Source organism: Molossus molossus, unplaced genomic scaffold, assembly GCF_014108415.1.
Source record: "Molossus molossus isolate mMolMol1 unplaced genomic scaffold, mMolMol1.p scaffold_m16_p_11, whole genome shotgun sequence".
Taxonomy (NCBI): domain Eukaryota; kingdom Metazoa; phylum Chordata; class Mammalia; order Chiroptera; family Molossidae; genus Molossus; species Molossus molossus.
In genome coordinates this window covers 56,652,532-56,678,610 of record NW_023425346.1, presented here as the reverse complement: position 1 = coordinate 56,678,610, position 26,079 = coordinate 56,652,532, and the positions used below count along the sequence as shown (strand labels likewise).

The 26,079-nt window shown below is 39.5% G+C and overlaps 1 protein-coding gene across 1 annotated transcript; it reads left to right on the top strand.

The window, feature by feature from the left end:
- Positions 1-841: 841 nt before the first annotated feature.
- Positions 842-25,400, top strand: CCDC150 (coiled-coil domain containing 150). Its single transcript, XM_036254292.1, has 11 exons — positions 842-981; positions 5,642-5,770; positions 6,670-6,839; positions 8,476-8,569; positions 9,385-9,554; positions 11,219-11,345; positions 21,222-21,290; positions 21,373-21,534; positions 22,442-22,528; positions 24,384-24,503; positions 25,056-25,400. The coding sequence occupies exons 1-11, from the start codon at positions 892-894 to the stop codon at positions 25,170-25,172; spliced, it is 1,335 nt and encodes a 444-aa protein (XP_036110185.1). The 5' UTR covers positions 842-891; the 3' UTR covers positions 25,173-25,400.
- Positions 25,401-26,079: the final 679 nt, after the last annotated feature.

Here is a 26,079-nt window from a genome sequence, read left to right as displayed (position 1 = left end):
ATTTATTCATTTGTTTTTAGAGAGAGAGAGAAACATTGGTTACCTCCCATATGCATCCTGAGCGGAGTTTGAACCCACAACCTAGGCATGTGCCTTGACCAGGAATCAAACCCTCAACCTTTAGGTATATGGGACAACACTCCAACCAGCTGAGCCACCTGGCCAGGGCAAGATTGATAACATTTTAACAAATAAATAGAGAAAGTTAGATAAATAAGATATATAAAATATTTTATGAGGAAAATAATCCAGTAATTTGTTACTGAAAAAAAAAAAGTGGTTCATTTCAATGATTTACAAATTTGCCATGTATAAAAGTTCTTAAAAAATTATTGACACTATATAAGCATGTGTCATTTGTATATGTATACCTTTGGTAACCAAGGAACTGGAATGTGTGTGAATAGAATTCTGTTAGGGTTCTAACTATCTGACATACTGGTCAACGGGACCTCATTGGATACGCTGTCCTACAGGGAATTTTATTTGCGGTCTGCTTCTTCACTAGGACACACTTTGCAGTGTGATTTCTTCATTCTGAAAGCAACAAAACACATTTTCACATTATATTTTCCATCGTGGCTTCATCCAGAACATTCGTATACCTCCTAGTAGAGAGGACACTCTTTGAAAAATAACTCTAGATTTAGTTGTTTTTAATTGGTAATGCCTCCAAGAAAAAGGAAATCTCCAGAGAGGCCTCCATCTTCGAAATTCCTTGAAAGCTGTAGACCCATTATAAAGGAAAGAACATCAGTTGGTTTACCCAGCGTCATTCCAAACTCTGCACGCCATGTGACCTTTGCATCTACCCTGACTTCTGCGAGATCTTCTCAGGAGACTGGAGACTCTAGAATCTCTCTAAAGACTCTTTTGAATGCTATTAAAACCATGGAGGGAAGACTGGAAGGTAAAATAGACATTCTTGCCTCAAGACCATATAAAAATTATGAGTCATCAAATTTTCTTAAACGGGATTCGGTAAGTGAAGACCACAAATTAAATCATCAGGAAATTTCAAATTTATACACCAATGAAGAATAGTAGTAACAAATCCAGAAAGATAATATTTGGAGGTATGAGTAACAACAGGAAATTCCATTCTTTACAGATAGGGAAAACAGATGATGCAGATCAAAACCATTTTGGCTATCACATAATTTTTGTTTTTGGACATAGAAAATATCAGACTTGGCTTAACAGTTACCATTGAGATTTCTAAAATCTAATTTTGATGTATTTTTTAATTTAAAATGCCTGCCTAACCTTAATGTTTGAATTAAGATGTTTGGGCAAAGCTTAATTTTAAAATAGAAATACATTAATAGAAGCCCTAGGAACTTTAACATCAGAAATATTTTTCAAAGAAAACATTTTAGAGCATCCATCTTTGCTATAGCTTGTCTTTTAGAGTTGACTACTATTTGGATACTTTTTGCAAACATTTTTGCTAGTCACCTTTTCATATATATATCTTATAAACACTATTAAAATTATAAAAACTATACAGTTGACCCTTGAACAACATGTGAGTTAGGGATGTCAACTCCCTGCACAATCAAAAGTCTGAATATAACTTTTGGCTTTCCCAAATCTTAAATTGCCCCTTGGTATACTGTCCATGGGCATTGGTTCCAGGATCCCCCACAGATACCAAAAATCCATAGATGCTCAAGTCTCCTATAAAATTGGCATAGATCTGCACATATAGTCAGCCCTCTGCATTCTCGGACTCCTGCATTGAAAACAGTACAGGCACTTACTGAAAACAATTTACATATTAGTGAACCTGTGCAGTTCAAACATGTGTTTTTTAAAGGTTAATTGTATTATTTCTTCTCTAGAACAAAAGGTTTTCAGAACCTAGAAGTTGGTATCCTTTGTACTATTTTTGTATCCTTACATAAAAAGTTAAAGTATTTTAAATTTTATTTTTTCTTTATTGATTTTAGAGAGACAGGAAGGGAGAGGGAGAGAGAAATAGAAACATAGATGAGAGAGAACATCGATTGCCTGACTCCTGCATGCCCCCCACTGGGGATTGGACCCACAACCTGGGCATGTGTACTGACCGGGATCGAACCGGAGACCTCTTGGTGCATGGGTCGATGCTCAACCACTGAGCCACACCAGCTGGACAAAAAGTTGAAGTATTTTAAATGTTGCAGGTGAAAAATTTTAAGAAAGTGTAATGTTGAAGATGTGGCAAACAGACGTTCTTCTTTGTTGCTGTTGGGAGTATAAAATAGTATAGCTCATATGGAAGGCAATTTGGCAGTGTGTGTACTTCTAGGATTTTTTTCTGTAAATATACTAACTTGTTACTTACTGAAGTATTATTTGTTAATAGCAAAAGACTGGAAGCAACCAAAATTCTATTAGCAAGAGACTGGCTAAGCAAATCATGGTATATCCAAGGTTTGGAATACTGCTTGTAGAAAAATATATAAATTATATAACCTGTGCAGTTTAAACCCGTGTTGTTCATGGAGCAACTGTATATATATAATGTACTCACTTGTAATGCATAGAATGTCTCAAGATGAATCATAATAAATTGGCAATATTATTTTTTTATTTTTTTTATCCTCACCCGAGGACATTTTTTTATTTTTTGTTCAGACAGAGCGGGACGGAGAGAGAGGAAGAAAGAGAGAGAGAGAGAAACATCAACATGAAAGGGACACATCGAGTGGCTGCCACACACATGACCCAACCAAGGCCGAGGACAAACTGCAACTGAGGTACATGCCCTTAGCAGGAACCGAACCTGGGTCTCTCTGGACCATAGGCTGACGCTCTAACCGCTGAGCCAGACAGGCCAGGGCGCCAATATTATTTTTGAGGAAGCAGACTGGGTGGCTGGGAGATTTCACTTTTTCCTTTTGTACCTTAAGAATAAAGTAAATGTGCACCCTGGCCATTTTGGCTCATCAGTTAGAGCATTGGCTCACAGACCAAAGAGTCTCGGGTTCGATTGTGGTCAAGGGCACATACCTCTGTTGTGGTTCATCCCGGGCCCTGGTTGGGGTCGTGCAGGAGGCAACCAGTTGATGTATCTCTCTCACATCGATGTTTCCCTCTTTCTCTCCACCCCCCGCCCCAACTCTATCTGAAGATAAATAGAAAAATATTCTTGGGTGAGGATTTAAGATTAAAAAAAGAATAAAATAATTCAAAATAATTAATTTTTTATTTTCAACAAAAGTGAAAGAAAAAGGATGGTTTTTTTTTTAAACAAATGGTGATGGATCAATCTGATATCCACATTCAAAAACAAACACTTTTGAGCCCTACCTGACACCATATATAAAAATCAACTCACAATAGATCAGAGCCCTAATTGTAAAACTTAAAACTATAAAACCTTCTGGAAGAAAACATAGGTGAAAATTTTTGTGATCTTGGATTACAGAAAGATTTCTTAGATTTGACATCAAAAGCATAATCCATGAAGGGAAAAAATGATAACTTGACGGCTTCTGTCCTTCAAAGACATTGTTAAGAGAATGAAGAGATAAGCTATGAACTGCAGAAAATATTTGCAAGTCACATGTCTGATAAAGGCCTTGTCTGCAGAATGTATTAAAAACTAAAAACTCATTAAGAAGGAAAACCAATGGGAAAAGTATCTGAACAGATAGTTCACCAAAAAATATGTATGGTGGTATATAAGCGCTTAAAAAGATGTTAAACATCAGTCATTAGGGAAGTGCAAATTGAAACCACAATGAATTACTACCACACACCTACTAGAATGTCTAAAATGGAAAAGCTGATCCTACCAGGTGTTAGTGAGGATGTAGAACAGCTGGAAAATTCATACACTGCTGAAGAGAGGGTAAAATGGTATAACCACTTTGGAAAATAATTTGATAGTTTATTTCAAAGTGAAACATACTACTACCATATGACCCAGCCATTGCATTCCTAAGTATCTACCAAAGATAAATGAAAACATGTATACACACAGACTTGTACACAGTTCACAGCAGCTCTGTTTGTAATAGCTAAGAGCTGGAAATAACTCAGGTGTCCCACAGTTGAATGGATAATTGTGGTATAGCCATATGATAGAATACTGTTCAGCAACAGAAACAAATGAACTGTTGATACATGCAAAATATTGAATCTCAATTATGCTGAAAGAAGCTATTTAAAAAAGTATATACAATATGTTTCCACTTACATAAAAGTCTAGAAAATGAAAACTATTGTGACAGAAAACAGATCAGTGGTTGCTTTGGGTGGAGGTGTAGGAACGGGGAGAGACAGAAGGGAGGGAGTTTATTAAGAGGCATACAGGAAGTTTTGCGATGATGGACATATTCATTATCTTGATTACTGTTTCAGGAATTTATATATGTGTCAAACTTGTACATTTAAAGTATACACAGTTTATTGTATATCAGTTACACCTCAGTAAAGCTATTAAAAAGAATAATGTGAATATTACTTATACAAAAGTTATATATTATAATGTTTAAAATAACATTCTTGAAATGACAAAACTATGGAGACAGAGAACAAATGAGTGCTTGTCGGAGCAGTGGATGGGTTTGGGGAAGGGAGTGAATATAAGGAAGTAACACGAGAATTGTTTTGTGGTGATGGAATAGTTCCATATCTTGATAGTGGCAGTGATCACAAATAATGTGCATGGGATCAAATTGCATAGATGTGTGTGCACACACACAGATGCATGCAGGGTTTTTTTATTTTTATCCTCACCCAAGGACATCTTTGCATTTTTATCTTCAGATAGAGCAGGAGGGGGAGGGGGGAGAGAAACATTGATGTGAGAAAGACACACCGAGTGGTTGCCACCCACGTGACCCCAGCCGGGGCAGGGACAAACTGCAACCGAGGTACGTGTCCTTAGTGGGAACCGAACCCAGGCCTCTCTGGTCCGCGGGCCAATGCTCTAACCACTGAACCAAACCGGCCGGAGCCATGCAGGTTTTAATAATGGTGAAAACTGAGTGAGTTCTGTAGTCTAGTTAATCTAGTTAACAGTAATGTACCAAAGTCAACTTCCTGATTTTGATGTTGACCTCTACAACAATATATATCACCATTAGAAACAGGGTGAAGAGTACATGGGACTATTTGTACTATTTTTGCAACATCCTGTGAGTCTATAATTATTTCAAAATAAAGTATTTTTTAGAGGAGTACTCTATGAAGATAATCTGAAGTGATTGTGTAGATATCCTAAAAGTGTTGCAGGGATATAAAATATACTTCTGATTAGGATTCATTCTTCTGTGACACTATTTACTACTTATTTATCTTTGCTTTTATTATGTTAATTTGTGCATTATGTTACATTTTCAAAGTCCATGAAAATCAATTTCTCCCCCATTGTACATGTTACCTTCATAGTTTTATCTCCCTTATCCCTTATTCTGTACTTTCGTGGAGATTGTCATGTATTAGGTTTGCTCATGTTTATTCCCACAAATTTATTTTTGCTTTGGGGTTTTCTTTAAAGAGAAAAACAGCTAATAAAGCTGATTTTATTTATAATAGTAAGCAGATTTAATTAAATAGTTTAAGTTTGGTTTCTAAATTGCTATGTCTTACTCTAACTGCCCATTTATTGTGCTTTGGAAAAGTCAGTTGTTCTTTTCATTCTAAGGTAAAGTCCATTCTTGAGAAGAATGAAGAGGAGCTCACACAAGCAGTGAAGTGTCGTGATGCCGCACTGACGGAGAGTCAGAAGTTGAAAGGGGACCTCGAGGCTTTGGAGGACAGGGAGAACAAGAAGGTCAGGCATCGGTCCTTTCTGAGCATCTGCCACTGGGATGGGGCGCTTGTGAAATCTCTCACAAGCCATATTCCTTCACTTCCTGTTACCTTTAGGAAGAAACAATGAGGATTGATCAGAGGAGGATTTTGTTTTCTAAATAAAACTTTAGAACTGTTTTAAAATGTTTTCCTTAAAGATGTATAATTTAACTCCCAATTTTTTCATCTTTCTGTCTTAAAATAATCAAAAGAAAAAGTCTTAATTTTTTTTGTTGAAACATATCTGATCTTGGTAATAACCTGCCTACTTATACTTTATTAACATGATAGTAACTGCTGCTATTTCATGTTAAATTAAATGACTAAATGCTTTCCACTTAAATGATGTGTGTGCTTATTGAAAACAGAGGTCACATCCCAGACTCCTTGACAGCAGTTGCTAGATTTTGCCTCGCCGAAGAGAGCTGTGAGTGACAGCATTTTTCAGCAACTTCCACTTTCTGTGATGGTCTTTAATCCTGAGATCATTCTCTTGGACTTCAGATGTGTTTTCTGTTCCTGTCATAAGATAGCTGACCAGGGCCAGAGCAGGCCAGTCTGGAACCACCTCTAGATCCAAGAAGTTGTTGGTCCCAATGTCTCTATAATAAATGTGCTGTGTGTGACATGCCAACAGTTGGGATTCACCTCGGAGTTCTCTGTAGGCTCCATAGGGTCTGGGGTCTAGTTTCCTTTTTCTCAAAGTCATATAACTTAAGAAACAAAATAAAAGTAAAATATACTTTAATTATTCCTCTTGGCATTCTACCATGCCTGGCCAGTTTCCATACTGTCTTCCTAGAAGTAATGGGACTCAGCAGCAGCAGCAGAATAATCAGAAAGAATCAAGTATCTTTGTCTGGTTTCATTTTCTTTTAGGTGGGAAACTTTCAGCGACAGCTGGCAGAAGCTAAAGAAGACAACTGCAAAGTTACAATCATGTTGGAGAACGTGCTGGCTTCTCACAGTAAGATGCAAGGTGCTCTGGAGAAAGTGCAGATCGAGCTCGGGCGGAGGGACTCGGAGATCGCCGGCCTCAAGAAGGAAAGGTACCAGAGATGAATTGTTTGTGTTTTCACTTGTATTTTCCTGCTGTACTGTAGTGAGGAGCAGAGTGAAGTCAAGAAACCAAGTCACTTTATATCACTTCCTTTGCAAAAAACTAGTGATGTTTAAAATAACTAATTTAAAGTTAGGGAAAATCTGGAGTCAGAAATTACCATGATTTCAGAAATTCAAAATTCTTATATTTTTGTAGTGATGTAAAGGAGACTTTTACATTTTAGAAATTTATATTATATACTACATTTACCCTTGCTGTTTTCTATACCCTTAAACTTGCCCTTGGATCTACAGAATTGTAATTGTCAAGACAATTGAAGCTAAGTGCCTACTTTAGTTTGAATTATCCATTTATTAGTGTCCTCTTTAAACATTAATAATTATTTTAGATGAATCATTCTGAGAACTACTTCTAGCCATGTTTTATAAGTAAACTCTTTTGAATATTTCAAGGAAAACATAAAAATTTCATTTTTAGATAAGTGAACAAATGGTTTGAGTTTAACAAGCCTCTAAAGTAGATTATAATGTGTATATTAGTGGTGCATATTGCCTCTGATATGGGAGAACTAGTGAGTTTAATATTCTTCATTGTGCTTATCTTTATTTTTTACATATTATGAATGTGTATTATTACTTCTGCACTTAAAAAGAAAATCCAAGGCTATTAAAAATACTGTTTAGTATTCACAAAAAAATTCTAGGTAGCTGTTGTATTTAGAAGCAGAAATCTCAACATCAAGCTAATCCATGTAGAGGTGATGCATTTTTGTACTAGTGAATATATTCCCTCACCACTTAACGCTTCGACTTTCGCGGCTTCACTCTGTGGCATTTTTTTCAAATATATTCATTAAAAAGTTCATCAAGACAGTGAAAATGATAAAGTGCACACTCGGTTGCCTGAGTCAATTATACACTCCTGTATTAAAATTAAAATGAAAATTACTGCACGTATGGACTGTAGGCCTATGTATTTGAGCACCCCCGGAATCCTTCAACGCCAGGCGCAACCACAGAGTCTGGAACGGATTAACTGCGATAAACGAGGGACAACTGTATTTGTAATTTATATATTATATATAGATTATAAAATTACCAGCCTGAAAGTTAGTTATTTACATGTATTGATAACTTAATGCAGCAATTTTCAACCTTTTTTATCTCGTGGCACACATAAACTAATTACTAAAGTTCTGCAGCACACCAAAAAAACAGGTATAATTTTGATTCATTTACACCAGACTGCAATTATTGTGTTGGCTGTTGTCATTTTTTTAATTTGACGATCTAAGGGAAAAGAGGTCAGTGCCCCTGACTGGTCAGCTATTGCATGTTTTAAAATTCTTGCCGCGCCCTGGTTGAAAATCACTGGCTTAATATATCAAGCCAAACAAATGTCCCATAGCTGGGATGAGTTTTTAATCCATAGTAGCCTTCATTTCTTAACCTGAAGCTGAGGCTACTAATTGTCACCTGCCAACTCGCAGATATTCTGAGCATTCATAGCCTGCTACATATGCTGTTTGAACTTCTTGGAAGAAAAGTGCCCTGTAACTCTCAGTGGTATCATTCCTAGATGGTTCTTTTCTATAGTCACTCTTCCTGTGCTTTCATTTTTAGGGCTTTAAATCAACAGAGGGTGCAGAAGCTGGAAGCAGAAGTGGACCAGTGGCAGGCCAGAATGCTGGTCGTGGATGCCCAGCACAACAGTGAGGTAGAGGCCAGGTTGTTATTCATGATAATGCTGAAATTTTTGGTTTAATTGGGATATTGCTATTTTGGGGAAATTGAGTAAAACAGGTTGATTTCCTTTTCATTCAAGTCTGAGTTTTGGACAGTGACTACTAATAGGATATGGGCCTGCAATCTTACAGTAAGTCATTTATTGGGGAACCAGGACCAAAATTATATATTCTTTTTGCCTTATATGGTTCACATTCTTTTCATTTATTAATGCATAAGTGATTACAGAAGTTAAAGGACTTGGAGAATAAACTATATCCTACGTCAGAAGTAGCTAGAGAAATTTCACTATTAGAAGGACACACATATTCATGTGTGCCCACAGGTGTTTGTATACATAAAAGCATATCTACTCATAATGCATTTATATAAAATACACATGGATATTTTAAATAAATAAGGTTTTTTTCTGGAAGGATATACAAGGAACAGTTGCTAGTTCTTATCTCTCTAGACAGTGAGACCAAAGGTCATAGGATCAGGAAGGGTAATTTAACTACTTTAAACATTCAAAAATTAGGATAAATTAAGTTGGCTCTATTTTCCAAAGCTCTCTAATGACCCATGGAGCATACCCTTCCTATGGCCTTCTCAGAGTCTCCAAAGCAACATCCATAATAAATTCTCACATATAATTCCAGGCATGTGGAATCTCTGGTTCTGATTCCAACTACTTATAGTTTCAGTGGCTCTTGATGAAGTAAAGTAGGTAAGGAGTGACTACAGAGTGTTATGGACTTTGTGTGTCTGTTATAATGGAATTAAAAACCCTCTTCTCTCTTTCAGATTGAGCCTCTGCAGAAAGCTCTAGATGTAACTAGAGAAGACAACAGGAAACTGGCTATGAGCCTGGAGCAAGCTCTCCAGACGAATAACCATCTGCAAACAAAGCTTGACCATATCCAAGAGAAACTGGAAAACAAAGAACTTGAGCGACAGAATTTGGAAACCTTCAAGTAAGGGCGGTACAGGCACAATGAGATTAGGGGAGAGCCTCTGGGAGAGTGCGTTGGCTCAGACACATCACCTATTTCAGTGTTTTCCCTACTTTGAACTAGCACTCCCAGCCAGCAGGCCAGCTGAGCAGCAGCAGATACCTGCTGCCTGGGGGGCCTGTTTTCAACTCTTCCCTAGTCTAGTGTCAAGCTGCTTCTATACACAAAGATGAAACCAAAGTTTAGCAAATACTGGTTAGAAGGGACAGTTGAATGTTTCTGCCAGACCTTTCTTTCAAAAGCTTATGTCCTTTAAAAGCATGATTTGGAAAAGAAATAACCAGAGCCTGGAAGGGTTATTCCCATCCAGGAGTGGGATGACTCCATCGAGGCAGATGCTAAACCATTGTTTTCAGTTTGGGCCTGAGATTAGTTAGGTCAAACCCATCAAGTTCAGGTCAAGCCACTCTGGTTTTGTCTTAAACTGTATCTAGGTAAATACGATTTAGATATCAGTAATGAGCCCTGGCCAGTTTGACTCAGCGGTTAGAGCGTCGGCCTGCGGTCCGGAGAGACCCGGGTTTGGTTCCCGCTAAGGGCACGTACCTCGGTTGCAGTTTGTCCCCGGCCCTGGTTGGTCGTGCGGGTGGCAGCCACTCGATGTGTCCCTTCACATCGATGTTTCTCTCTCACTCTCCCTTCCTCCCACTCTATCTGTACAAAAAATGGAAAAATATCCTCGGGTGAGGATAAAAAAATAAATAAAAAAAATAGATATCAGTAATGAAAATGTATACCCAAGGGAAATGCAGTGTGCACATAGGTCTTCATTCCTTTCTAGTAGTGAACATATTGACATAGGGGACAGGTATAAGCTAAAGCAGAGAAGGTATTTTTTTTATCTGTGATCTGTGAAAATTTTTTCTTTTTCTTCTTTATTGATTTCAGAGAGAGAGGATAGGAGAGGGAGAGAAGGAACATCAGTTGGCCACCTCCCGCATGCCCCCCCACTGGGGATTGGGCCCACAACCTGGGCGTGTGCCCTGACGGGAATTGAACCTGCGACCTCTTGGCGCATGGGTCGATGCTCAACCACTGAGCCACACCGGTCGGGTGATATGTGCAAATTTTATATTCTGATGTAATGTTACTAGCTAAAGACTATTCATTGGTTGAAACAAGAGTATGTTTCATTCTTTTGGTTGGGTCTCTATATGGAAGGGCTATTTTGTTTAACACTGCAGGTAATGCCTTTTTTCTTCTTTTAATGAGCTCCAGATCAGTGAGGTTCACCTAGTGAATGATCTGCTTCTCATTTATTAATCACTCGCCTTTTGGAAGGTTGCACATTTCCCTCCAGATCTTTCTTACCTCCTAAGACGATTTCTATGTTTTTTGTTTTTTTTTAATCCTCACCGGAGGACACTTTTCCATTTTTTGTTCAGATAGAGTGGGAGGGAGAGAGAGGAACGGAGAGAGAGAAACATCGATGTGAAAGGAACACATCGAGTGGCTGCCACCCGCACGACCGACCAGGGACAAACTGCAACCGAGGTACACGCCCCTAGCGGGAACCGAACCCGGGTCTCTCAGGACCGCAGGCTGAAGCTCTAACCACTGAGCCAAACCGGCCAGGGCCTAAGACGATTTCTAAAGGTGATCTATCATCTGTCTTTTCAAAACAGGGAACGGATGACCGAAGAATCTAAAATGGAAGCAGAAGTGCATGCTGAGCGCATAGAAGCGCTGAAAAAGCAGTTTCAAACGGAGAGGGACACTGCAAAGAAAATGAACCAGCGGGAAATAGCTGAGGTGTGGAGTCAAGGGACAAAAATGTTTCTCTAGCTGCATGCCTTTTAAGAGAACTAACTATTGGATGCAGTTATTCTTTGCCTCTTTTAACCCCCCTGACCAGCCAGCCAGATGCAATCAAGCCATCTCTGTGCGTTTGTAAACTGACACACCAAAAAAAAACTGTTTCTCAACACAGTTCTCTGTCAGTGAAGGAAGCCTCCATGAGAGTTTTTCCACTGGAGAGCAGTAACTGAGTGGGGCGGGGGTAAGGGAGGTAAGGAGACTCACCAGAGAGGCATGTCAGGTCACGTGTCTCCTCAGTCTGCCTCACCGGCACCCATCAGGCAGTGACCTTCCTGAGAGGCCCGTGTAAAAGCAGAGGCAGATCCATGGTCCGTGCTCTGGGGTGTCCTCGTTTAATTGTGGTGTCCACTCCACATGAGACAAATAGGGAAACCATCAGAGGACTTTCCTTGGATAACTAGGGGCTGTGTCTAGTTCTGAAGGAATTTAAAGTTAGAGCACGTTTGTTTTATAGGCTGGTTGGGTGATAAAAGAAGGGAAGTTGGCTTGAGACGGGCCGAGCTCACAGACAGCCAGTGTAAGAGGATGAGCAAAGCTTAGTAACACGAACAGGACATGTCTGCCTTGATCAGAGCACAGACTGGGAAATGTCAGAAAGAGCAGCTAGCTTGGATGGGCCCAGCAATGGTCTGGACTACCAGAATGTGTTCTAGTCTCAGAAAGATCATTTTCTTGGAGGTTAGCAACTGCGAACATACATGTAAAGCTTTTGAGAGAATTCAGTGCACCGGGGAGACTTACTATGATTATTATAAGGAGGATAATTCCTGATGTCTGGAGTGTATTTCTGAGCCATGATCCTCAGAACCCAAACCAGTCAGAATTGATAAGTCAAAGAAAGACCCCATTGAAGGAGTCACTTTCTAAAGCCAACGGGTTTGTTCTGTGATCTTATATTGCTAAGCCTCAGTTTTCCCAGAAGTGTCCATCCAAATACAGCAAGTGGTGTGGGCCATAGCACAAACACCTCCTTGCTCATCTAAAAGGTAATCAAGGGCTATCCTGTGATCAAGAACAACATTGGCCAGAGAGTCTAGGAATTTTTGTTGGAGAGCATTGCTTTAGCAGCAGATCCTACAATATCTTTATAAGAGTTAAGGCAAGGCCCTGGCCAGTTTGGCTCAGCGGTTAGAGCATCAGCCTATGGACCAGAGAGTCCCAGGTTTGGTTCCTGCTAAGAGCACATACCTCAGTTGCAGTTTATCCCTGGCCCTGGTTGGGGTCGTGTGGGTGGCAGCCAGTCAATGTGTCTCTCTCACATAGATGTTTCTCTCGCGCGCGCTCTCTCTCTCTCTCTCTCTCTCTCTTCCTCCCTCTCTCTCTCCTGCTCTATCTGAAGATAAATGCAAAAATGTCCTCAGGTTAGGATAAAAAAAAATAAAAATAAAAAAAAGAGTTAAGGAATGGTTCCAGATCCCAGCCTCCTTTGCATCTACTCCTAGACAAGGCCCTAGGGATCTGCCAGTTTTGAATTATGAATGGTTCCAGATAATTTTCACTTGAGCCTGTGGCTCAGGACTGGAAAGGTGACAGCCATGGAGACCAGTAAGATTTAAGGGTCTATAGACCACATAAGTGGCTTTATTATTCTGGTTACCTTTGCCTTGTGTCCTTTTTTTTGTACAGGGTCTGATGTAAGTTTCTCAGGTTTGAATTTTTGACATGGGGTTTGGAAAAGGATCCCCATGGTTAGGGAGTCTGACACAATGGAGAGAGGAATGAGTTTGTTCCGGAGAAAGAGGATTTGTAAATCAGGGAGAAGTATGTGATGAGCAGAACTGCAGGGTCACCAGCATTGTGGCAAATCCAACAGTTGTTTGGATGTAGAGTTAACCCACTTTGCAGTGGCCTGAGATATGTGAACAGCAGCACTTCTTGGCCAGCCAGAGCAAGGCAAAAGTGGACAGGAGAGTTATAAAGACCTTCATGTCATAAGAATTAGGAAAAGGATGGTCAGAGAGAGGAATGGAAAGAAAGGATCTTGGGAGGAAGCAGTGTACCTCAATGTCGGTATACCTTCTAGTCAGTTTAATTTTAAAATCTCCGGTGTTTGCACAGGACCAGACATCAAGTGGAGTCCTCTTCATTTGTGAAATGTGCACCCAAGGTTCTTCAACATCATGTAATTTGGCAGGGGTGTCAGTGGATAAGAGTACTTTAGGGACCTTTCCATGAATCTCACTTTTGCAAAAGCATCAGAGTAAAAGAATAACTGTAAAGGACAGGAGACTTAAAAATGTCCATGGATGAAGATCTAATAAGAGTTCATTATGCCCTAGCCGGTTTGGCTCAGCGGTTAGAGCGTCGGCCTGCGGTCTGGAGAGACCCTAGTTCGGTTCCCGCTAAGGGCATGTACCTCGGTTGCAGTTTGTCCCCGGCCCTGGTTGGTCGTGCGGGTGGCAGCCACTCGATGTGTCCCTTTCACGTCGATGTTTCTCTCTCTCTCTCTCCCTCCCACTCTATCTGTACAAAAAATGGAAAAATGTCCTCGGGTGAGGATTAAAAAAATAATAATAAAAAAAATAAAAAAATAAAAAAAAAGAGTTCATTATAATACAACTGATAAGGAAAGTGGTAATTTCTATGACATACAAAATTTTAAGATAATAACTGGAATTATTACTGATAACATTATGCTAAGACATTAGATTTTTAGTAATTTCATACAATCTAGAACACTTATGTAAAAAAAGTGTATCTGTACAAATAAAACCTAAGAAGATTTATCATCAATTATTTGACAATACTTCTCAGGTAATTTAATATACCAAATAAACCTAATTTAACATCTCTCTTTTACAAAATAAGAGGCAGTTGCATTGAGATTTTTCAGGGACCCTGGGAAATCTCAAAGTCACTTTGAGGTAAAAAAAACTACTCTATTTAGAATTTGATTTTTGGGAAGTTGTCTAAATTTCATAAGGTTTGAACATTTGACCAAATAGTATTACAAATCATTATGAAACAATAATTATTTAAAGTGACAATTTTATTGATGTAATATTGGGTAATAACATTATATTATAAATTTCAGGTATACCACCTTATAATTTGATACCAGTATACTCTATTGCATGCTGACCACAAAAAGCCTAGTTTCCTTCCATTACCATATATTTGACCCCCTTTGCCCTTCCCCTCTGGTAACCACCATTCTGTTTTCTGGATTCATGAGTTTAGTTTTTTTGGTTTGTTATTTTGTTTTATCATAGTTGTTTCTTTTCCAGTCTGATTTATTTCACTTAGCATAATAACCTCAAGATCTATCCATCTTGTCACAAATGGCAGTATTTCACCTTTTTTATGGTAGATTAGTATTCCATTGTCCATGTGTACTACATCTTCTTTATCCATCCATTGGTGGATACATAGGTTGTTTCCATATCTTGGCTATTGTAAATAATGCTGCAGTGAAAGTAGGAATATATTTATCTTTAGATTTAGTGTTTTCATTTTCTTTGGATAAATACCCAGAAGCTTTTTAGTTTGATTTATTTATTTTCTTCTTGCCTTTGGAGTCAAAATCACAAAACACCAACACCAATGTCCAGAAACTTAGTGTCTATGTTTTCTTCTATGTATTTTATTTTTTCAGGCCTTACATTCAAGTTTTTAAGCCATTTGAGTTCATTTCTGTGTTTGATGTAAGATAGTGGTCTAGTTTCATTCTTTTGCATGTGGCTGCCCAGTTTTCCCAATACCACTTATTGAAGAGACTTTTCTTTCTCAGTTGTATATTCTGGGCTCCTTTTGTCATAAATTAGTTGCCTAAATATGTGTAGGTTTTTTCCCTGGGCGCTCGATTCTGTTCCATTGGTTTGTGGGTCTGTTTTTCTGCCAGGGCCATACTGTTTTAATTGCTGGAGGTTGTAGTATAGTTTGAAATCAGAGTTTGGTACCCCATTTGTTATTTTCTCTCAGATTGCTTTGGCAATTAGAGGTATTTTGTGCTTCTATACAAATTAGAGGATTTTTATTTTATTTCTGTGAAAAATGCCATTGGGATTGTATTGAATATGTAGATTGCTTTAGGTAATGTGGACTTTAATAGTGATTATTTTTCCAACCCATGAACAGGGAATATCTTTCCATTTTTTGTGTGTCTTCAATTTCTTTCAACAACACCTTGTGATCTTCAGTGTATATTATGTTTATTCTTAGGTATTTTTTTCTTTCTGTTGTGACTGTAAATGTGATATTTTGTTATTAGTATATAGAAACTTAATGGGTATTTGTATATTGATTTTTATATCTTGTAACTTTACTGTATTTTTTCCTAATAGTTTTTTGGTGGAGTGTTTAGGATTAGCATTTTCTATATATAAAATGAAGTTGCTCACAAATATTGACAGTTATACTTCTTCCTTTCCATTTGGATGCCTTTTACTTCTTGCCCTGTTGCTCTGGCTAGGACTTCCAGTACTGTGTCGGGTAACAGTGGCGAGAGGGGGCCTCCTTGCCTTACTATTCCTGAGAAAGCTTTCCGTTTTTTCACTCTTGAGTATGATATTAGCTAAGGGTTTGTCATATCTGGCCCTTATTAAATTGAGGTACATTCTTTCCATACCTGTATGTTGTGTCCTGTCAAATGCTTTTTCTGTATCTACTGAGATGATCATATCAATCAGGGGAAGAAGCTGGATTCTCAGGTGCCAACGCTGCTTCTGCCCCTTGTACCCTCTTTTGGGTCATAGTGTGGGGGCCACAGGCTCAGCTATAGCAGCCAGGGACCCTGTCTGTGGACACCATCCCTGTTCTTTCCCCGTCCTGCCTCACCTGTGCAAACTAATACACCACCTTTATATGTACTGATGCATGGCTCTCTCAGGTATGCCAGTGTGTTGAGCAGACAAACATAGATGTTCGTCTAGTTGTAGATTTAAGGGGAGATCAAAAGGGTTTTTCCTACTTTGCCATGATGCTGATGTCACTCCAAAAAATTGATTGTTAAAGGCAAATACAGAAGGTTACATAGTTGTGAACAAAATGTAACTCATAATATTGAGAAGACTGGGTTTCCCTAAGTATGCAAAGACCTGATAAAGACAGTGGGAAGCACAGTATATTATTTTGGTATGATACAAATCTTTGCTTTCTAGGTAGATTAGCCAAAAGGTTTTAAAAAAAATCTGTCACAATCTCTTATTAGGAACAAATTAATAGTTTAAGAAAACTTTGTACTTATAACAGAAAGAAAAGAAAAATTCTATTTCAACCTTAGCCAACCTGAAACACACAACATTTCTTTCCCAAGATTCTTTTTCCACAAACCCACAACTTTTTAAAATACTCATTCAGACTTTGTCCTGTGCTAGTCTTCTTTCTCATTCTGGAACAATCACTTTTCCTTCACTTTCTTCCTCTCACCCTCATTATTTCTAAATAGCTTTCATTACATATATTGATTAGAATTCCCAACCCTTAGAGTCCTTAATTTCTAGTGAGAAGTAAGCAATTGTGGTCCGTTAACACTGTCATTCTGTGAATTGGCAAATACATTTTATAGTTTCTGGCTTCTTCCTCACAGTAAATTTTTCAATGTGTACAAAATATTTAACTAATATACCTAAATATCTTCAGTTTCTCTGTAAAAATAAGCCAAGATGGATAAACTTGTGTTCACTAATGTTTCAGTGTTTTATCTTATTTGGAAAGAATCTAGAGATTCAATGAATATCCATCATTTAAACTACCTCAGTGTAATTTTAAGGCACCAGAAAAAATTTTGGAAACTTTTATGGTATACCCATTTAATTCACTTGTTCTTAATTTTTAGATTACTCATGAAATAGTAAACAGCTAATCTCATCCTCTCTTTCTTACTGACAAATTTTGTGAGAGATAATGAGCTTATTTGAGTTTTAGTAAACCTAGGTAGAATAAAAATTATTATATTTAATTCTGATAACTCTGAAGACATGCCTATTATAATGAAACTAGCTTTTATTTACCAAAGATTATCCCAGGTCATGTTAGTTTCTATATTTCTCAAATTATACTTGATTTATATAAGTGCTTAATTTATTTAAGCCAATTAAATAAAGCTCGCAAATTGATTTTGGCAATACCATCCAGAGGTAGAAAGAAAAAAAAACCCACACATTTATAACATACATAAACAACAGGCAGACACAAATGGAGATATTTAAAGTTTTAACCATGAGACAGGTACAATAATAGAAAACTCACTAGTTTATAAAGGAACAGTTGGATCCAAGCTGTGTTTCTGGCAGATGGAGTAAGTTGTGGTTACCTGCTCAGATGGCTAGAGCTTGTTACTGTAAAAGAGACTTTTAAATTTTTTCTTGGGCCTGGTTTTCAAAAGGCTTCAGGGTTTTTTGGTTAACTTTTTTCTCCTTCTGATAAGAATTCCCTTGGTTCCTGGAGAAGACCAGGTAGAATATTTACATCTCCAAGGGCACAGAGAAAGAACACGAATTCCACTAAGAAGGACTTTTGTTTCCTAAGTCCAGATCTTTCTTTTACAGTATCTGCAAGCCTTTCGAGATGAACAGGGAGGTATTGAGATTGGTGGGCTTTGAATTGTGTATAGAGCTGCACTTCTGTTCTTAAAAGATTCCATTTGTAAGACAAGTGCAGTTGTTTTAACTTCTGAAAGAGATGGAGGCTGACCACTCATCCAACCGCATTATTTTCAGTTTGTTTGTTGTTGTTTTTTCATATGAGGAAGAATATCTTCAACTAAAATGGGAATCAAAAGATTCCTATGTTTTTGTAAATCCTCCCACAAAGTCTTCAGAATGTTTTTCTTTCCCTCTGGTTACATAGTTTTGTTTTTAGCTTAGGGGCCTAAAAAAAACAGTTCTCTCAGGTTCTGAATATCAGGTTCCAATTCTAACCATAGAGATACTTAAAAAAAATCCATCCAAATATTTTGCCAGATTTCAGCCAGGACGAACAGTAATATTCCTGACAGCGGAACAACCCCATGGACACAGGAGGTATCCCCAGAGGGGGTGCAAAAGAGACTGCCCTCCCAAAGATACCCGAACCAAAGGAAGAAAGAGTAGGATTCCTCTGGGATTTGACAAGTCAGTAAGACCCTAGCAGCAGATGGAGTACCACCCACATTTCTGTGCATCCATGTTTTAGAGGCCCCCAACCTAACGTGACTGTCAGTTCTCAGGACACAAAACGAGACAACTGGAGGCAATAGATGTCTCTGGGTGAGAGAGTTAACATCCAGCGGGTACCTGAAGGCAGATTCATAGATCTAATTCTTACAGATGTTTTTTGCCTGCCAATCTGAATTTGGAAAGGAAGGGACAATATGAAATTTTACCTTCTCTCCAACCAGGTACCACAGATAGAGATCTGAGATAGCTAACTTTGGTAAGAATTCTTACCCATTTCTGGCTTCTGCCTGTTTTCCCAGGATCCTGTCTGTAGACTCTGAAGTGAGTGGGTGTCCCAGTGGGTCTCATCCTAGTCACTAGAAACTGGAGAGAAAAAATAATTTTCCCTCTTCCCTTTATGGTGAGCGCTAGGCGGAGACCCCTTTTTCTTTGGGGCACCTTGTAAATGGATACACTTATTTAGGTTAAAAGTTCTCCGCTGTGGCCACTGTAATTCAAGATTATCTTTAGTAAGGTTAACCTGCATGTTCAGCCTTAAAACAAAAGTTTTATTCACCCAAGGTCTCACACTGGGTCAAAGTCCAGCATAAGTTGCACAAAGTCTGATCCAATCTGGTTTTTAGTTGGACCCAGTCTGGAAATAGGAAATGTTCAAATGATGTCTGAAAGCTCACAGTGCAAAAGCTGCAGAGCTGGACTCACCTTTGCCTGTGACCTCCAGATGCACTGAGAAGACAGGGAGCTCAAAGGGCTCAGTTGGGTACCTTTCCCTGGTTGCTCATTGCTCCTGGGGGCTAGCAGGGGTCTTCAGTTCCCTCTTCTGACACCAGAACTGTTCAAAGATAAACTAAGGCATATTAAAATTTTTAAGAGTTGACTTGAGCAAAACTCAATTCGAGTCAGGCAGCATCCAATCTAGCAGATAGAAGAGCTGCATAAAATGAGAAGGAAAGAGCAGGAAAAGGAAGTTATACTAGACAAAAAACAGGGTGGTTACAGCAGTTATTATCCCTTAGGGCATAGTAGGGCTCTGTTAGGAAGATTACCCAACTAATGTTGATCAGGTGCTTCTGATTGATTGTTTCAGCAGTCCGTTTCAGAGAGCGCCAAACCAAGTTTCACTTTGGTGACATCACATAAGTGACTCCATTTTGGGCCTTTTGTCTTGTTTATAACAGTGATCACTATGCTATTTTTCTACTAGACAAATTTATTAAAATATTGAAAAACAAAAGGCAATATTATAAAAATACATGCAGTGATAGTCAATAACTGACATATTGATATAAACTACCATTTTAATTTATTTTCACTTTTCCAGACATGGGGTCACAAGTGAGAGAAAAACTTAAAGTATGGTAATGATTACTGAGCAGTTAAGATGTGGCAGGCTCTGCGTTCTTTCTGTACTGCATCTCATTTAACTGTTACATTAATCCTGTGAGGTAGGCTGTTCACACATTTCCAGTGATGAACCCAAGTCTTAGGGACGTTAATTATCCAAAATCATGTGGTTGATAAGCGGTGAGCTGAGATTTGAACTTTGGTCTGACTCTAAAGCCACACTCTTTTTTTTGTTTGTTTGTTTTGTTTTGTGTGTTTTTTTATCCTCACCCGAGGACATTTTTTGATATTTTGTTCAGATAGAGTGGGAGGGAGAGAGAGAGAGAGAGAGAGAGAGAGAGAGAGAGAGAAAGAAAGAAACATCGACGAGAAAGGGACACATCGAGTGGTTGCCACCCGCACAACCCAACCAGGGCCGGGGACAAACTGCAACCTTAGCGGGAACTGAACCTGGGTCTCTCTGGACCGCAGGCCGATGCTCTAACCACTGAGCCAAACCAGCTAGGGCTAAAGCCACACTCTTAAAAGAGCAAATGTTGAACTTAAACATTTACATTATTTATCTGTCCCAAGAAAGATTGTTCTCTAGTGTTAAAAAGTATGAAAATCACTTAGAGTGTTCCTCCACTAATCTATTTAATCAGACATTATAATTGCCTCACTTACCCTCCTTTTCAAAAGAAAGGTTTAAAGAGAACAAAAGACGGAGATAAACATACACTTTTCTTACTAAATGGAAGGCAAAAATGTTCTAAATTTCCCTTGTGTTCCACAGCTGAAGAAAGCCCTTGATGAAGCCAACTTCAGATCAGTGGAAGTATCCCGTACCAACCGAGAGCTGCGGCAGAAACTTACCGAGTTAGAGAAGCTACTGAACAGCAGCAAGGAGAAAATAAAGAATCAAAAGGCCCAAATTAAGCTCCACTTGTCGGCTAAGGCGAATAATGCTCAGAATTTAGAGAGGATGAAGGTTGTATGAGAAACTCGATGTCTCCCTCACTTCCTTAGTACCTGAGGCAGACCCGGGCAGGCAGTGCTGGGAGGATGGTTTCAGACACTGGCAGACCCGAGTCTCCGAGTTACAGCTGTACCTGGAGTGGGCAGATAGTCCCCCAGGCAGTCCCTTTTCCAGCTAAGATGCTGCTTATAAATGTTTGCTTTCTCATTAGCTGCCAGTGTCATGTTCTAGCTCCCCATTTGTCTCTTCATGGGGACTGTATGGGACTCTGCCCTTTCGGGGTCAGTGGGCTGGATGGGAAGGAGAACCCAGTAGGAACGGAGAAAACTTCACAGTTCTGTCATCCTAGCGGCAAAAAGAGCGCACCAGCTATTTCACTGATCTTTCTGTTATTTTCACCTTTACTTTCAGCAAATAGAAACAGAACTGAGGCAAATGGAGCTAATTAAGGATCAATATCAGAAAAAAAACTATGAACAGGTAGATGATTTCTACAAACTCTGTGTTTACCATTCCCATACAATCCCGAACACCAACTGTCCCCCTCTTTGTGCCCTACCAGTCATTGAGTATCCAGAAATTTGTATCTGAAATGACTAACCTACAGAAGGAGATGCAGCTGTTGGCCAGGAGCCAGTATGATACCTCGGCTCGGAACAAGCAGCAAGAGTTGCGGCTGGAGGCAGAGCGGAAAATACGGCAGGAACTAGAGAGCCGGTGCCAGGTGAGAGGTTCCGAAGAGTCCTCTGCAAGAAGAGCTTGTGCCGACCACCCAGCATTAGAGCACCTCTGTGTCCAGACTCTGTAGACGGAAACAGTTACAGTTGCTCTGCACTAAGTTCTTGGAATCATGTCTAGGAGGAAGACTGCAGCTTCCAATACGGCCCAGTTCTCCATTTTCAACCTAATAAAAATGAGTCATTTTTTTAAAGAATAGCTAAAACTTACATGTGCAAAATACTAGTTAGTAAGTAAGATTTCTGAACTGAATTTCATGGTTATCAGGAACTTTACACCCCTGGGTTCTTCCCTGGAGCTCCTCCTACCCTAATGGAAAGCATAACATGATGTCACTGAAGAGGGGCTGGACGAGGCCATCAAGCTCTTGTCTTCCAGCAGAGGCTCTGTGCTGTGAATAACATCCCTCCAATTCGAGAAAGAGATGTTAATCATTCTTCTCAGGAGAATCCATAAATCAAAATATGTAATCATATATACATATGTATACTGTAGGTTACACTCAAAATAACAGCTTTTATCTTATATTTGGGTAGCACCTAAAGTTAGAATTATCCAGTCATAGTTTCATAATTCGGTTACTTGCTTATTACAGATATTGAAGCTTTTTGTTTGGTATGGTACATTGGGACTTTGTTTTAATTTTTTTTTTCTTTTAATTGATTTTTAGAGAGGAAGAGAGAGGGGGAGAGAGAGAGAGACATTGATGAGAGAGAACATTGATTGGCCACCTCCCGCATGCCCCACACTGGGGATCGGGCCCACAACCTGGCATGTGCCCTGACCGGGAATCAAACTGGCGACCTCTTGGTGCATGGGCCGACACTCAACCACTGAGCCACACTGGCCGGGCTACATTGGGACTTTGTAAAAATCTTGTATCATGTTTTCAGGGATTGGAAGAAACTATAAGACACCTCAGGAAGTGTAAAGAGGCAACAGAGAATAAACTGAAAGAAGCCAGTGTGGAATCAGAACAGGTAAGCCATGGGCATGGAGACTTAGACAGTTACTTCCTCAGGCACAACAGCCTTGAGACGCTCACGTCAGTGCAAAACCTTCATTAACATAGCTGTCAGAGTGCAGCAGGCAAGACCAGTACCTCACTAAGTATAGGCTCTGTATAACGAAGAAATCATTTTTAGATTAAGATTTTGTGTCCTGATGAGAGATACTGGAATGCTGAAATATTGACAAAACCTGAAGTCCAAGCCCCTCCCTACTGGAAGGAAGCCCGGCAAGTGCGGCTTTCAGCGCACGGATTGACGTGAACTGGTGGAAGGGGAGCTCTGCTCAGTCAATAGCTAGACGTGGGAAGTGGGCCCTACTAATTTGTGAATTTGCTTTCTGTTCTAATATTTTAAATTGACTTTTGGAAGGTATTTAAAATCATATATTTTTAGAGCTGGAAAGGATCTTTGAGATCATTAGTTTACTACTACCACCCTCGTTTTCCAGATAAGAAAACCGATTCTTAAGCTACAGGTATTACAGTGAAGTTGCCATCAGTTGGTCATGATTTTTCCCTTTTATAGCTATTAAATTACATGACAATAAGACTGTCAAAATGGTATATTAGAAAGAATATGGACTGTAACAACCCTGAGTTTGAATGCCAACTGGGACACCTACTGTGCCCTTAACTCGCCAGTTGCCATGTCAGGAAGTGAATACCTACGAGACTGTTATTCTGATAGGTAGCTCAGAGTAAGTTTCAATAAATGTTAGCTGCCTTCTCCTTCGCCACGCAGGAGGAGACATGATGTACAATGCCATTTCAAGCATCTTTTCCTCCACTCCTGGTAAAAGTGCTGGAGAAAGGTGGGGTTCGGTTCGGTTTGGGGAGTGGGAGTGTCACTGTCATCAGGATGCACAAACAGACCTGGAAAGTATCTTTGCTTTGTAGCTGTCTAAAGTCTAATAACAAGGGGAGCTCTACTGTCCTATCTCACTATGTTATACCTACACTGCGACCTGGCTAGTGTAGGGCAGATACATAGCAGTACATTTATCGAGGACCTGCTGTGGCCGGCGCCAGGGGAGGGAGAGCCAGGACCCACCAGCCAGACAGAGCCCTTGCTTTCGTGGTGCTCGCCCTCTCCCGGGCCTCAGAATCAGTAAAATAAAATCTGTCAATGAAACAAGTAATCAAAGGGGGAAAACCAGTCATTTTACTTTTTATTCTAGACCTGTTTTGAAGCAACCTTTATATAAAATAAACATCTGTTGGCTCTGCCTTCAAAATACCAAAGTATCCCAAATACTTGTAAAAGTGCCAGGCACCTATAAGCACGCAGTAAATATGTATCAAATAAATAAATACTGATTCCAATTCATCATCTTCAAAGACAGATTAGCAGAGGGACTGTTTAAGTCTCACAAAGACAATTTCAAAGTGTGTGCTTATGAGCTAAAGTATATTTTTATGATAAAGGGAATAAAATGAATACAACTTACAGTAAGCTGGTCCAGTTATTTAGTAATTCTATTACTTTCATAAAGTAAAACAGAAAAATCCAGCCTTTACAGCTTAGAGACCTAGGAGAAGTATGGTTTGAGCTACCATTTTCTCCTTCAGTGCCGTCTTGTACTGTGGATTCTTAGTTTACATTCAGGAAATGCTAGGAAAGGCATAGCAAGCCGCAGGCCTGCGTGCCTTCTTAACTCCGCGTGCAGCATGGCGTCTCATCCATAGGATGTGCATTGTGCAAATAGGTTGCAAGGACCTTCCCATCAGAATTTGGGTCTTTTAATATCTAGGTGAAAAGGCTCTTGAACTAATACAAGAAAACTTATGTTTGTTGTAACTTTTAATGATAACATTTATATGTTCAGATAACAGCTAACCTGGAAGAAGCTCATCGCTGGTTTAAGTGCAGGTTCGACGGCCTACAACATGAGCTGACCAAAAACCGGTTGCAAAGGCTGCCCCGGGAAAACAGGTGGCGGGAAGAGGTAGGGCATAGACCTGACTGTCGTATGCAGGTCTTAGATTTCTAATTACAGAAGTTCTCTCTTCATCAGCTATTCGCTTAACTGATCTTAGATTTATTTAAACTACTGCAAGGAAAGCAATGAACTAAATTTTTTTCTTAAAAGTTCCACCTCTGCCCTGGCCAGTTTGGCTCAGTGGTTAGAGCGCCAGCCCTTGGACCTGAGAGTCCTGGGTTCAGATCCCGCTAAGGGCATGTACCTTGGTTGCAGTTTGTCCCTGGCCCTGGTTGGGGTCATGTGAGTGGCAACCAGTCGATCTGTGTCTCTCACATCGATGTTTCTCTCTCTTCCTCCCTCTCTCCCTCCTGCTCTATCTGAGGATGAATGCAAAAGTGTCCTGCGGTAAGGATAAAAAGTAAAATTAAATTTAAAAAATTAAAAGTTCCACCTCTCCCAAACTGCCTAGATGAGCACCACCTACCTTGATGAATGAATGATATACAGTAAAGACAAAATAGGTCTCAGCTCTTCAGTTAGTTTTGAGCAATGTTAGGTGTGATTTCTTTCCCACAGGACCAAGATAAAAGGCACGATGCCATGTGCAACCAATCTGTTCTGCATCGGTGGGAGAACAAACAGAGTTTTAGACTTGTGCCCAAGAACTACCATTCTGAGCTAGAGAGAAAGTGACGTCCTTGGCAGAGGAGGGCTGCTGCACCACGTGACTCCCTGAGCCCAGCAGCTGGGCTGGCCTGTTCCACAGTCGTCAGAACCTGAAGTCTTCCATGTGGGCTCAAGATTTTGGACCTGAGTTTATCCTTTTATGGACTCTGATATCACTAGAAAACCACCCCATCTTTTTCTTTCCCCATTTTCCACCCAATAAATTTATATTAATTTGTTGTATGATAATAGATGCTGTTCTGTGATACTTGGCTATTTTTCTAAGACATTTTATCAAAAAGCATGTAGTGAGATACTTTATGATACTTCATTTCAGTGAACTGTCCCAGTACAACCCCCAGTAGCTAATCTTTGGAAATAGAATCATGTGGAAAATGGTAAAAACTCTTCCACTGTGTTGTAAACATATGCCCGTGCTGGGTAGTTAGCAGTGCACCTTTAATGAGACTAGTATCTCTGTACTTCTGAGAGACTGGGAATGTCCAAGGAAGCTATAAATACAAAGATGATTAAACAGGGCAGTCTGTTCTTCTCCAGGAGACTCTGCCTGAACAACACAGCTTGCCCTTAATACAGTAAGACATAAATTCAGCTTTATCTTTTTATTTCTGATATTGAACGGCAGATTAGGTAACCCAGACTAAATGAATGTAAATAGATGGTATAATACCAGGCTTAATTGATGTTCAGCTAATGGTAGCTGCTGCTGATACTATTGGGACCTAAATCAAGTGAGCAATTATGAATTACAGAGAATATTAAATATAAGACTGTCAGAGCTTGATGAGCCCACCAGTCACCTTTTTATATCTGATATAAAACAGCCAAATTTATTGCAGTAGGGAGAGCTATGCTGGTCGGCCAGAGTCGGCCGTCATTAGAGCAGCCTGCTGGTCTCATGCAGGGTGTGGGG

Coding starts and splice junctions, on each gene's coding strand:
- CCDC150 (XM_036254292.1), top strand. CDS start 892: ATGGAGGGAAGACTGGAAGGTAAAATAGACATTCTTGCCTCAAGACCA. Junction 9,555..11,218: donor CAGAATTTGGAAACCTTCAA/GTAAGGGCGGTA, acceptor TTTTCAAAACAG/GGAACGGATGACCGAAGAAT. Junction 21,535..22,441: donor AACTAGAGAGCCGGTGCCAG/GTGAGAGGTTCC, acceptor TCATGTTTTCAG/GGATTGGAAGAAACTATAAG.